The 14029-nt window shown below is 39.6% G+C and overlaps 2 protein-coding genes across 3 annotated transcripts; both read right to left on the bottom strand.

The window, feature by feature from the left end:
* Positions 1 to 1108: 1108 nt before the first annotated feature.
* LOC139180173 (beta-defensin 130B-like) lies at positions 1109 to 13976 on the bottom strand. Of its 2 annotated transcripts, none has more exons than XM_070781641.1 (2): positions 13874 to 13976; positions 1109 to 1290 (listed from the first exon to the last, which is right to left on the bottom strand). In XM_070781641.1, exons 1-2 carry the CDS (start codon positions 13926 to 13928, stop codon positions 1109 to 1111), a joined length of 237 nt encoding a protein of 78 aa, XP_070637742.1. In that variant the 5' UTR covers positions 13929 to 13976. The 2 variants fall into 2 exon arrangements, with proteins under 2 accessions (XP_070637742.1, XP_070637741.1); XM_070781640.1 differs by lacking the exon at positions 13874 to 13976 and adding an exon at positions 4687 to 4790.
* On the bottom strand, positions 9333 to 9581 carry LOC139180172 (beta-defensin 109-like). Its single transcript, XM_070781639.1, has one exon. It carries the CDS (start codon positions 9579 to 9581, stop codon positions 9333 to 9335), a length of 249 nt encoding a protein of 82 aa, XP_070637740.1.
* Positions 13977 to 14029: the final 53 nt, after the last annotated feature.

The raw sequence follows: 14029 nt of genomic DNA, 5'->3' as shown, positions 1-14029 counted from the left end.
CTGTGTGTGTAGAGACACAAAGGAGGGAGAGATTGCCTTGCTTTGTGAGATGCGTGTGGAGAGCATCTGGAGAAAGGCTAAGCAGAGGTGATTGTGGAGTCATTTGGCCTCATTCAATAGATTTTTTTCCATCCTGTGAAACCTGTGCCCTGTAACATTCTTGTCCTCTCTCTCCCCCTTTCATTTTCTTAGCTATAAAGTACAAATCCACGTGCAATGCAGGTGGTGCAGAAAACATGGGTTTGATCCTCGGTTTGGGAAGATTCCCTGGAGCAGGGTGTGGCAACCCACCCCAGTATTCTTGCCTGGAGAATCCCATGGGTAGGCTCCTCTGCCCTACAGTCCATAGGGTTGCAAAGAGTTGGACATGACTGAAGGGACTGAGTACACACGCAGCACAAAGTATGACTGATCCAGAATTACTATGTGGAAATGATTCCAGCCAGAATGTGGAATGATCTCGTGGCACATTTGGAAAGAACGAGCAGGGCTCACTGAGTTCTTAGCTCTCTGTCGTCTACCCATGAACCTCCTCACAGGGAAGAGTTCTTGTGTTTAACTCCCCCAGGCCCTGGGGAAAGGGGGCAAGACCAGCCTCAGCTAGTGTTGGCAGGACTGAGTGGGACAAAAGCCTCCAGCTCAGGTGCCCCGGTTAGCAGGATCACGTGATGAACAGACCTTGAGTCAGGCCACCCAAGTAGGTCTATCTTAACAATGAAAATGATTTTTGTTCAGAGTCAGATGAAGAAGAAGGATGATATTCCCCTTTAGATAAGCAAAGCTACCTATTGTTATTTCTTACCCTTATGATTTTTTTTTCTTATTTTAAAACTTCATCTTTTTTAAGAGAATCATTTTTAGGGTATGAGATGGCCTGTCGTTTAGTTCAGTCTTGTAGTTCTTAAGATGCTGGCAGTGCATTGAGAAGAAGTTCCCCAGGGATGAATACAAGTAGAATTAGGACATTTATTTCCAGTCAATGGAGAAAAAACAAGTTTAAGAGGAGTCTGTATAATTTATCCTCAAGTTCTGGAATTCTGGGCCAAGCTGGAGCCTGTGAAGTTCATGCATGTGTTCTAGAGTTTGAAGAGCCTACAGTTGGCTCTTATCAAGGAGATTTTGATTTGGGAGCTGGCGTTGGATAGGGAAAAAATATCCACCACTTTCTACAACATCTTTTGTCTTCATTACATACGCCAATGGGCTGTTCTATAGTGGTGCAGCCTCCGTCTTTGCACACCCCTTTCAGCAGATTACACTGTTTCTGTCCTGGAATAAGGCCAGTCCTTGCTGCACAGAAAGAGATTTAACAACGTCATTAATTCACCATCCATGTATTGATAGTGTACATAAAGCAATGCATTTACAGAAGAACAGCTTTGAGATAGAATAAATGATATTACCTATTATTACTGATACCCTTTATCTATTTCTACACAGTTGCTGGTGGTTTCTGAGGCTCCATTCTGTTTGGGTACCTCAAAAGATAATTATCTCAGGATTAGAAAAGAAGGAAGCTACCCTACACTTGAAACTCCTTCTGTGGCAGAACCAGGAAGAAAGAATAGTGGAAGTAGTGTTTAAAAAAGGAAAGACATCTCAGGCTCATAGGCTGCCTAAAACCTGTAGATGATCCTACTTTAAGGGTAAACTGAAACTCCTGGGTGATAGAGATACTAGTGATCTACCACTTTCCAGTATAAAGTCTGGCAGACTTGCCCTTTTTGTTCTTTTTTATTAATTTGTTTGGTTTTGGCTACACTGTGTCTTTGTTGCTGAGGCCAGGTTTTCTCTCGCTGTGGCAAGTAGGGGCCACTCTCTGTTGTGGTGCAGGAGCTTCTCCTTGCAGTGGCTTGTCTTGTTGAGGAACATGGGCTTTAGGGCGCTCAGGCTCAGCGGTTGTGACACACAGGCTTACTTGCCCTGTGGCATGTGGGATCTTCCCAGACCAAGGATTGAACCTGTGTTCCCTGCATTGGCAGTTGGATTCTTAACCACTGGGCCAGTAGGGAAGTCCTTGCCCTCATTCTTGAAGCACCCCTGCAGATTTAGCATTGGCTTATGTAGCTTTTACTGGTGCGTAATGCCATGACACGCGTGGCACATATTCTGGTATAAACTACTGCTGTCTTCTAGGAGTCTTCTTGCCGTTCTTTGCAGACACTGTGGTTTCTTCTGCATTAGGGAAATTACACTGACTTCTTCCTTTGCCAGAAGTATTGAGGGCTCCTTGCAAGTGGTTTATCCATGAACACGTACCTTCTAGTTTTCAGCTCAAAAGGCATACCTCAAGAAACTCTTCCCAGATGCTGCAAATCAACCATGACCACATGCTTCAGGCACTTTTAATACTCTGTTCCTCTTTATTGTACTTGGGAAAATTTATAATTATAGATAAATTTGTTATCGTTTACCTAGTGTCTGTCTTTTGTACTGTGGGAAGATGCCCTTCCTTTTGCTTCCCACTGCATCTTTTGTGTTTCCCACGGCCCATGGGAAGTAGCAGGCACTCAGTACACACTCCTTACCACTGAATGCAGTTACGTATTCTTTGACACCACACACAATTTGTCTCTTATTCCTTCTAAAACTTCCTGGCTCCAGCCTGTTTTTGACTGTCTGGTCCCCACTCTTGGATATACAATCGTATTTGTGGGTCTCCAGTCCTAGGAACTTCTCTAAATCTTAGGCCTAGATTTCTTGGAGTCTTATTTTCCTGTCAGTTATTTCTGGTCTTTGTTTTAGGATAATCTTTTTAAAAATTGTTTTTCACCCTACGACTGAACCACTGCCGTATCCTTTGTCCTACTCCAGTGATGACTTTTGGCTGGATCTTTACTTCCAGGAGAACTATCCCCCTTAACTTTTTCTTTTTTAATTAAAAAAAAAAGTCCTTAACATGGGGTATGTATGACTTTGCATGGAGACAGTAATTTATGTTTAATTGAATTTAGCTTAAGTGGTGGAAAGCAAGCATGAGCAAAAAATTAAAAATAAAATAAAATATTCACTAATTAATCATGCAGACATAATTGTCTTGAGGCAATTGCTTTCAGCAATCTGAGAATTTATCTAATTTTAAGGAACACTGATCAGGAAAAGCTACAGACTAGTGTAAGTCATCCGAATAATAATGCCAGAGTATTAAGCCAATTGGTCATGACCAATTGGTCATGCCAATTGGTCATGCCTACCACAAATACTGAAGAAAAAGAGTTTAGAGTTAAGTGAAGTAACATGTTTCAAAGACACTGTGACTCCCCAAAGAGGAACCTTAAAAATCTTCTCAGGTTCCTCAGTGTCTAATTAGGAGATTAAAAAGCCTGCAATAAATTAGAGTTTCCACTTTGTGGGCATAGATTAATGGAAACAACACTGACCCAGATTAAAAATAGTTGGTTCAACAATGAGGTCCTACTCGAAAACACATGGAACACTGCTCAATGTCATATGGTGGCCTGGATGGGAAGGCAGTTTGGGTGGAGAATGGATTCATATATATGTACGGCTGAGTCCCTTTGCTGTCTACCTGAAACTATCACAACATTGTTAATTGGCTATAGTCCAATATAAAATAAAAGTTAAAAAGAAATACTCAGTTCCAGCTGCGGTGTTCCCCCTACCTATGTGATCTTAGTGAAAACATTCTTTATATGGACATGGATCTTCTTATCTGTAAAATTAAGAAATTAACTATTAAATTGCCTTCTATCTTTAAGTCCTTAACATTGTGTAATTTTATATTAGCCGTCACTGCAAGTGTGTTGTCTTCTGACAGAACTGAGGGCCAGATGAGAATTATGTGAACTCCCTCAAGAGTTCACAAATCAAGGGGACAACTATACATCAGAGTTCCTAAGATATTCATAGATCAGGTAAAGATCAAACAAGTCAATATATTCGATTATATTTGAAAGAATGTTATAAATGATTCAAGGAAAAGAGAGAGTTACCCAAATGAACCCAGATGTTGAGGGGTGGAAATACCCTGCCGTAAACAGTTTTACAAGGATCTAAATGACCCAGCCTGAAAATGACACGTTCCCTTTCTCCTTCATCTGCACTTTAATATTCCAGCTTCTCAATCATGAGCACCAAGGATGTAACTCGAACTGTTAGAATTCCTTCCTGCTTATTTTCCATTATGCTTAAAATTTTGCCACTGAAGCGCCATCCCAAATTTCTGTGCTTTTTCCAAATTCCCCTGCCCCCTGTTGGTTTTTAATAACTCGATAGAATTCCTTTTTGTTGTTGTTGTTGAGTTGTCTTACACACTAACTTGCACCCTTCACAAATATTCCTTTGCCAATAGACTCCAGGTCACGTTCATTCGCTAACCAAGTCTGACCCAATAGCTGCCATTTCCACTGTCTCTTTTGGAGATGGGGGCCCTTGTCAAAGCTACTTGATTTGTATCCTTGTGTCAGATGTCAAGGCTTCTCCCCCCTTCCCCTATATTTGAGCCCCCCTTTGTAATCATGGAGCTCTTGGAACTTGTTTTCTGTTGATGTAAATCCTTGTCTTTCTTCCCGATTTGGACCCAATGAGTTCTAAGGAGGACGCTCATGTTGGACCTCTGTATCCCTGAGACTGTGCGTTAAGGTCTGAGTCAAGATGGCCATGGTATAACTCAGTGTCTGAGTAGGTCTCCTAAGAAACCCAGCTCTACAGTTATTCGCCACCTACCTTTTGGTATTATAGCCAAAGAGAGAAGGAGAACAGAAAGCAATAAATGGAGTCTCATGGTTGAATGCCTGGTAGAGCAGTGAGTGATCAGGAACAGCAGGATACAGCACCTTTTATCTACTTCTGCAGACCAAGAGTCCTTTTAGTCACTGAAGCTTAACAAGGAAGAAAATAAAACAGCTTCCGTTGGAATGTTTCCAAACCCTGGGCTCTCTAAATTTGGTGACAAATTAACCTAACCACTGGAGACCAGATGGCTTATCCTGTACTTTTTCTGTGGGCTTTCACATTTTTCAGAGGTCAGTATCTCTGACCAGCATCTTTTGAAGGCTCGTTGAGTGCAAAGTCCTGGTTACCAAAAAGTCCTCTGTGTTGCAAGGGGACTCTTTATCATACCAGGAAGAAAATAATTGAATAAGGTCCATTTCTGGAAAAAAGAAACTGTACTTTTAAGTTATTTCTTTAAAAGAGAGGCCAGTATCACATATGTATTATGTTCTTAGTAGCATCTGAAAGGTAAATACACTGAGTTCACATTGAAAACTAAAATTTTCTCATCCGTTATAACCCTTTGTATAATTGTCCCATTTGACAAGGTTGGTGAGAACAGAAGAGTCAAAGAGCATAATATTTCCTCAATCACCATGTATTGTCCAAAGACTCAATGCCAAAAACTTAAGGAGACATGCAGCCTTTCCATATAGCCAAAGCTATAGTTTTTCCATTAGTCATGTACAGATGTGAGAGTTGGACTGTAAAGAAGGCTGAGCACCAAAGAACTGATGCTGTTGAACTGTGGTGTTGGACAAAACTCTTGAGAGTCCCTTGGACTGCAAGGAGATCCAACCGGTCCATCCTAAAGGAAATCAGTCCTGAATATTCATTGGAAGGACTGATGCTGAAGCTGAAGCTCCAGTACTTTGGCCACCTGATGCGAAGGACCAACTCATTAGAAAAGACCCTGATGCTGGGAAAGATTGAGGGCAGGAGGAGAAGGGGACGACAGAGGATGAGATGGTTGGATGGCATCACCGACTCAATGTACATGAGTTTGAGCAAACTCTGGGAGTTGTTGAAGGACAGGGAAGTCTGGTGTGCTGCAGTCCATGGAGTCGCAAAGATTCGGGCACAACTAAGCAACTGAGCAACAACAGTCTTTCCACCTACCATATACAAACAAAGTATATGCCTAAAGCCTTTGGCCAGTAACCAATTGACCTAAAACCAATTTATGGCTTTACAATACATTTATCTAAATTCACTTATTTTTGCCTTTATAAGCTTTCATATGTAATTTCTTTGAGGGGATATTTTTCTATACTTTTATGTCTTCTCTTATGACTGTCCTGTGCTTAGTTACTCAGCCGTTTCCGACTCTTTGCTACACTTTGGATGGTAATCTGCCAGGCTCCTCTGTCCTAGGGATTCTCCAGGCAAGAATACTGGAGTGAGTTGCCATACCCTCCTCCAGGGGATCTTCCCATCCGAGGGATCAAACCTGCGTATCTTCTCCTGCATTGGCAGGTGGGTTCTTTACCATTAGCGCCACCTGGGAATGTTTATTAACTAATGTGTTTACTTATTTTATGTATTTTTACAAATTGAGATACAGCTGACACAGAACTTTGTGTAACTTTAAGGTGTAGAGTATGTCAATTTGATACATTTGCGTATTATAGTAGGATTGCCACCACTGTGTTAGCTAACACCTCTCCTAGGTCACCTTTTTCTTTTTCTTTTTTCTTTGTGGTGAAGACAAGATTTAGTTTCCCATTACTTTGAAGTTTATAATACAGTATTATTGACTACAAGCACTATTTTGTGCCTTAAATCTCCAGAACTTACTTATCTACTAGTTGTAAGTTTGCACCCTTAAATAGGGAGAAGAAAATGGCAACCCACTGCACTATTCTTGCCTGGAGAATAGCATGGACAGAGGAGCCTGGAAGGCTACAGTCCATGGGGTCCTAAGAGTTGGACACAACTTAGCGACTAAACCACCACAGCCACTCTTAAATAACATCCCCCTAATTCCCCCACCATGGTCCCTGGTAACCACCATTCTGCTCTCTGTTTTTACGAGTTTTGCCTTTTTACATTCCACATAAAAGTGGTATCATACAATATTTGTCTTTCTATGTTGGACTCACCTCACTTTGACATAATGCCCTCAAGGCACATCTATGTTGGTAGAAATGACAGGAGTTCCTTTTTTTCTCATGACTGAGTAATATTTTATTGTATATGCACACCATATCTTCTTTACCCATTCATCCATTGATGGACACTTGGGTTGTTGTCACATCGTGGCTATTGTGAATAATACTGGAATGCTGGAATGTGGGAGTGCAGATAATTCTTCAAGATTCTGATTTTATTTCCTTTGTGTATATACCCCAAGGTGAGATTGCTGGATCATATGGAGACTATTTTTACTTTTTGAAGAACATTCATGCTGTTTTCTGTAACAACTGAATCATTCTACATCCCACTAACAGTGCACAAGTTTCTCTTTTCTCCACATCCTCACCAACACTTGTTATCTCGTCTTCTTGATGATAGCCATTATGGTAGGTGTGCAGTAATATTTCATTGTGGTTTTGATTTGCATTTCCTGATAATTAGTGATATTGAGATTCTTTTCATGTACCTGTTGGTCATTTGTATGTTTCTTTGGAAAAAGCTGTTCAATTTCTTTGACCTTCTTTTTAAAAAATTGGGTTATTCAGTTTTTGTTTTTGAGTTGTATGAGTTCTTCACATATTTATACATATTAACCCTTCTCTGATGTATCATTTGCAATATTTTCTCACATTCTGTAGATTGCTTTTTCATTTTTAAAATTTTTATTTATTTGTTTTTGGTTGCACTGGATCTTCGTTGCTGCATGCGGGGTACTCTGTAGTTATGGCGCGAGGGCTTTCCATTGTGGTGACCTCTCTTTTTGTGGAGTATAGGTTCTAGGTTCAGACTCTCAGTAGTTGTGGTTCATGGGCTTAGTTGCTCCATGGCATGTAGGATCTTCCCAGACCAGGGATGGGACCCATGTCCCCTGCATTGACAGGCAGATTCTTATCCACCGTAAATCCATCTTTTCATTTCTGAAGATTGTTTCTGTTGCAGTGCAGAGCTTTTTTAGTTTGATGTATTCCTGCTTGTTAATTTTTTCTTATTGTTTTTGGTATCACATCCCAAAAAAATCTTGTTGCCAAGGCAAATGTCAAGTTTTCCCCTGTTTTCTTTTAGGAGTTTTATGGTATAGGATCTTATGTTTAAGTCCTTAATTCATTTCAAGTTAACTTTTTGTGAGTAGTATAAGGTAAGGGTACAATTTCAGTGTTCTCCATGTGATTATCCAGTTTTTTCAACACCATTTGTTGGAGAGATTGTCATTTCCCCATTGAGTGTTCTTGGCTCCCTCGTCAAACATTAGTTGATTTCATAAATACTACATTATATGCTGAAAGAAGGGGAATCTTCAGTACCGAACCACACTTCCTTAATCATTGAAGTTTTACATGTGACTGAAAACTGACTCCTTCTAAGGACAACTTTGAGGTATGTAGTTGAACTCAAGTCCTAAGGGCATGCAAGGAAAGTGAGACCTTATGATTCTAGGGAAGAAAGTGAAGTTGTAGTCAGAAGTTGTGACACATCGAAAATCTATTTAAAAGGGGTATTGAAAGCATACCCTTGAAAGAGGTTACTATGTTTTTTACAGTAAAAAACGTTTAGGTTCTAAAAAGGAGAATTATTTGTGTAGAGGAAAACAATTGAGAATCTCTAAGTTATCACAATGTTTCCTCATTGCAGGAGGACATCGATATATTTTTGTTGTTAACTGAGGTTTTATTTGTTAGTACATTTATTTCTGTTGGTCTTAAACTTTCTGTTCCCTCCTTTTTGATCTCATCTCTTTGCAGTTATCTGCCATGCACTTATAATACTTATAAATCACCTCAAATTATTTCCTCTTGCCTCATTCCAGTTTTCTCCCCTTTCCCTATTTATATCTCCTCCACTCCCGGATCATTTCTAGATTTGGTTTTTGCATTTTCTTTGAACTCTGTGTGTCTATTTAATTGCACTGTATATAAAGATATCGTCATCTTTGCAACTTGTTGGTTAATTTTTTTTATCTTTCTGTGACAAATTTTTAAATATTTGTTAAGTAAATGGGCTTTCTTACTTTTTTTCCTATGTTTTTCATTGGAGTATAATTGCTTTACAGTGCTGTGTTAGTTTCTGTTGTAAAATGAAGCAAATCAGCTATATATATATATACACACACACACACACATATATATATATGTATGTAAACCCCTCTCTCCCACCCCACCCCCATCCTACCCATCTGGGTCATTGTAGATTGCCCAGCTGAGCTTCGTGTGCTTTATAGAAACTTCTCACTAGCTAGTTTACACATTGTAGTGTATATATATCAACCCCAACTTTTCTTACTTTTAAAGAGATTTTCTGGATCTGAAAATGAGTCTCAAAGCAGTTATCAGGGTAGATGTGAACTCACTATATATATATATAGGCGAGGGATGATAGAAGTTGATAATAAAAACAATAATGTTTAATATATACATTCTAAAATGTTTAGACACAAAGACGTTTCCTTTTCGATGATTTTTCAAGTTTCATTTCTCAGTCTTCTTACGGGGTGCTTGATAATCTGAATAGACAATGGGCATTGGAACTGGCAAAAGAATCCACCATGCACAACAGCATTTCCACCTTCTTCGGCAGGTGCCAAGTATATCCTCTGTCAATTTGCAGGTGTCTCTTCTGCAAACACCATTCAGATTGAGACAGTGGTTTACTGCAGATGATAAACCACTTCTTACTGCAGAAGAATCTGTAAGATCATTTGTCCATGAAGGGAACATAAACCTGTAAATTTTGGTGTGAGATTAAAAGAGTTCTAGGATGAGCATTTCTACATGGAGGAAAGAAACTGGACAAAGAGTCCATCCAGTTGCTTCATCACATGCACTGACTCCTTTTTGCCCAAGAGCCAAAACAATGACAAAGTGCTCCCTCCTTTCCTTATATGTTTTGTCTTCAAATGTAACCTTGGTAATGTTGAACAATGATGGGACGGACAAAATGTATGTTCTAAATACACCAATGTCCTTATTTTCACTCCTTTATATGGACCTTCAACCAGTATTTCCCAAATGTCTTCTATTCACTAGGCATTTTTTGCACTAGCAATAGAACAGTGAGAATGGCAGAAATATTTCTATTTCTCATAGCACCTACAGTCAGTGGGGAAAAGCTGACCATACAAAAATAGAATAAGATAATTTCAGAAAGTGATAAGTGGTTAGAACACAATAATAAAATAATGGGCCAGTTATAGTCTGGAGGATGGAGTTAATAAAAATGGACTGATAAAGGCTTTCTGAGGATAGCATTTGAACTGAGATTTGAGTGATGAAAATGAGATAGACAAACAGATATCCATGTGCGGAAATGATAGGCATATAGGGAACAAGGTCCCTTGCTTAGTTTATTTGAAGAACAGAAAGACCTGTGTGGATGGTGCATATTGGGGAAAAAAATAACTTTGATAAGAAATAAGGTGGCCTTGATTTAACAGAGTCAGGACATTTGGGGCTTGTAGGTCACAGGAAGCTTTTAGACTCATATAGTTAACATTGCAGCTTCCTTCAGTCAGCTTCTCGGTGCTCAATCTTCTTTAAAAATGGCATTTTAACCTCATATTTCCTACAATCCATTTAGATAAGGGGTAAGGGAAAGTTTCAGGAAAAAAGACCCTGTGAGTACTTAGTTGTGGTACCAGCTTATTCTACACTAATAGAAAGAGGAGAGTGAGAAAGTTGGCTTAAAACTCAACATTCAGAAAACTAAGATCATGGCATCTGGTCCCATCACTTCATGGCAAATAGACGGGGAAACAGTGGCAGACTTTATTTTGGGGGGCTCTAAGATCACTGCACATGGTGACTGCATCCCATGAAATTAAAAGACACTTGCTCCTTGGAAGAAAAGTTATGATCAACCTAGATAGCTTATTAAAAAGCAGAGACATTACTTGACCAACAAAGGTCTGTCTAGGCAAAGCTATGGTTTTTCCAGCAGTTGTGTATGGATGTGAGAGTTTGACTATAAAGAAAGCTGAGCACCGAAGAACTGATGCTTTTGAACAGTGGTGTTGGAGAAGACTCTTGAGAGTCCCTTGGACAACAAGGAGATCCAGCCAGTCCATTCTAAAGGAGATCAGTCCTGAATATTCATTGGAAGGACTGATGTTGAAGCTGAAACTCCAATACTTTGGTTATCTGATGAGAAGAACTGACTCATTTGAAAAGACCCTGATGCTGGGAAAGAATGAAAGTGGGAGGAGAATGGCATGATGGAAGATGAGATGGTTGGATGGCATCACCAACTCAATGGACATGAGTTTGAGTAAGCTCCAGGAGTTGGTGATGGACAGGGAAGCCTGGCATGCTACAGTCCATGGGGTCGCAAAAGTCGGACACAACAACTGAGTAACTGAACTGAGCTGAACTGAATAGAAAACCTCTCAATCTCTTCATGTTTCAATATTCTCAGAAAGAAGTAGAGGTTATTTTTTCTTTCCAAATTAGATATGATCTACCTAACTCAATGGACAAGGAAATTTTCATCATGAAGTGTATCAATCAGAGGAAAAGTAAATTTGTAGACATTCTCAATGATCCTTTCAATTAAATCTTAAGAAAGTAAAAGGTACTAGAAAGCTGAAAATTGGTCATTGTGTCCAGACCATTATTTCCTCCCAGTAACTTATATGGTAGAAAATTTAATTTACTAAGTAGCTCTCTAGTGGTAGAGCTAAATAAACTAGCCTTCTAGTAAAAAAAAAAAAAAAAAAATCTATCTAAAGCAAGAGTTAGGAAACAGATAGTTATTAGCTTCACTTTGGACTTAACCTATGTGTTGATAATTTGCATAGTGTCAATATTTTACCCCTCAAGAAATAATACAAAGTCCATTTAATAACGGATGAAGTCTATTAAATAAGTTATTTTGAGTGTAATCTTGTTAATTATATTTATATTTCTCCATTGAGGCCATTCCTAGCTAAGAATGATAAGTCAGTATTTTTAGATTAAAATTTGGTGTTATGTTCCTGTTTACTGTAACAGAATGACACAGACAATATACTCACTTGGTCAAGTAACTGAAACATGTGTTTGAAGGGGAGAATGAAAAAGTAAATTAACATTGACACTTGGTAAACATTATTTTTTAAATAGGAAGAGAAGAGTATTGCTTTAACCAAGTTAAAGTTTGAACACAAAAATCCAGGTAATATTTCATAGTAAAATATAGCTTTAATTCCATGAAAATCAGAAATAAGAATGTTCACAGTCAATATTACATAAATATAGTTTTGAAATGTTGAACCATGCCATGAGTCATAAGAAGGAAAGTCAATGACTACTTGAACCCTTCCTTCAGTATCTCCCCAGATGCCATGGGAATGATGTAAGTAACATTTTTACAGAATGTTCAGGGGTGCCAGAAATCACAGGGCACCACCAATGCACCAGAAACTGAGAAGTAACCGAAAGACACAAACCAAATATGATCAAGTTGCAAGAAAGATTTAAACTTTGGCCAAGATTACAAGTTCGATGCTCTCAAGCTACTGCTGTTATAGAAAAAGTAAACCTTAGAGAATATCTGAAATATTTCTACTCTTGAAAATGGTATGTTAATGTCCTATAATACTCTCTTTTTCAAGGAAAAAAGTCTGTGAACTGAAACTTGAGCAGTGGGCCCCTTATATTGGTCAACTGGGTAGGTGAAGGGTTTCCTGGAAGGTCAATGCTGTGATCACCAGTCCTAACATGGGGACTGACTCTTGGGTTTTGCACATTGCTATTTGGTTAAGACTGGAACCCAGGAACTAAGAAAAGAAGGGAAGAGGTTTACAGTGGTAGCTTTGGATGGCTACAAAAACACGTTTTCTATTGAGACCATAAGAACATAGCATACTGAGTATAGTAAATGAATTTATTATGAAAGATGATCAGGAAGGAAAGACATTGTGGGTACAGATTAATGTAAAAATAACATGTTTGGTCCTTCAAGGACTAAAGATAGGGAATCATCTACGTGAGCAAATAATTATGTTCTTTACAAAGAGTACAAGTGGAATAATTTACAGATAGCTTTTTTTAAGAGCCCCTCAGTGATCTGGGTTCTCAAGGAAAGCTAATTAACTAAAATCCAAAGGTGTAAGGACCTACCACAAGGGAGGGGGAGTGAGGCCACAGAGATAGCAGCGTGGATGGTTTGTCTTACAGTCTTTCGGGCTCCTCGGTCATAGAGTCTCACATTTCATGTGACTGCCTCCATTTCCCAGCCCAATCATTTTCTTCCCACATCACACATGCATTAGTATTTCAAACTCTGTTATCCTCTTAATTGCCTCCAATTTATGTTGAGGTACCTACTCTGTGCAATGCTACTTAACATAAGAAGCCCTTCCTAAAATGTGGACCAGCGCTCGATCTTCTGAGTAATCCCTCCCTAGGGACTCTAATTCTCTTTCTGAAACCCTCTTCTGGGTCCGTGCCATTTACGTAGCATGGCCCAGTGGCCAGTTTAAATGAGAAAGGTCTGGGTTATGCCTTAGTTCTGATACAGTGATAAGTGCTTCTTTCACTTTGCAAAGATGTCTAGTTCAGATTTTAAAAATGTTCATCCTCCTTCTATAATCATGGCTACACCTCTCCCATAATGAGAGTTGTGCTCATTATTATGCTGATTTGTCAGTTCCTTCAGGAGGCAAACCTACAGGACAGAGTTCCCCAGGACGCACCCTCTGCACTAAATCCTGTCAATAGGTCTCTGTCCATCTGTTTCTGACCTACTGAATAGATATAACGATAGATGCTGATGGAATCCAGTCCTTTCCGATCTACCTGTCTACTAATGGGTCACTGTGCCTCACCTAGACATCCCAAGCTACAGAGTAAGGATAAAGCCGAACATGATGCCATCCAGCATTCAGCTAACAGTGAAGGAACGGTCTCTCTACCGTCTTCCCCTGTTGTCATTCTATTAGGGTTATGAATCTGTAAGACTGATTCCAGGGTCTTGTCTGACCTTCCCAACAGCTTTCTGAACTGTGGACCCAGGTAATCAGCCGCCACCTTACCTGGTGATAAGAGGGTCAAGAAGAAGACCTCAGAGAGCAGCAGGTGGAACCTCATGGGGGAACAGCAGCTGGAGGGAAGGAGCGTCAGTATGGCTCGAGCTGGCAATCGCTGGGCGGGCAGGTCCGTGGCCTTTTATGATGTCCCCTGGGCCTGTG

This window comes from Bos indicus, chromosome 27, assembly GCF_029378745.1.
Source record: "Bos indicus isolate NIAB-ARS_2022 breed Sahiwal x Tharparkar chromosome 27, NIAB-ARS_B.indTharparkar_mat_pri_1.0, whole genome shotgun sequence".
Lineage (NCBI taxonomy): Eukaryota > Metazoa > Chordata > Mammalia > Artiodactyla > Bovidae > Bos > Bos indicus.
This window is presented reverse-complemented; position numbering and strand designations above follow the sequence as displayed.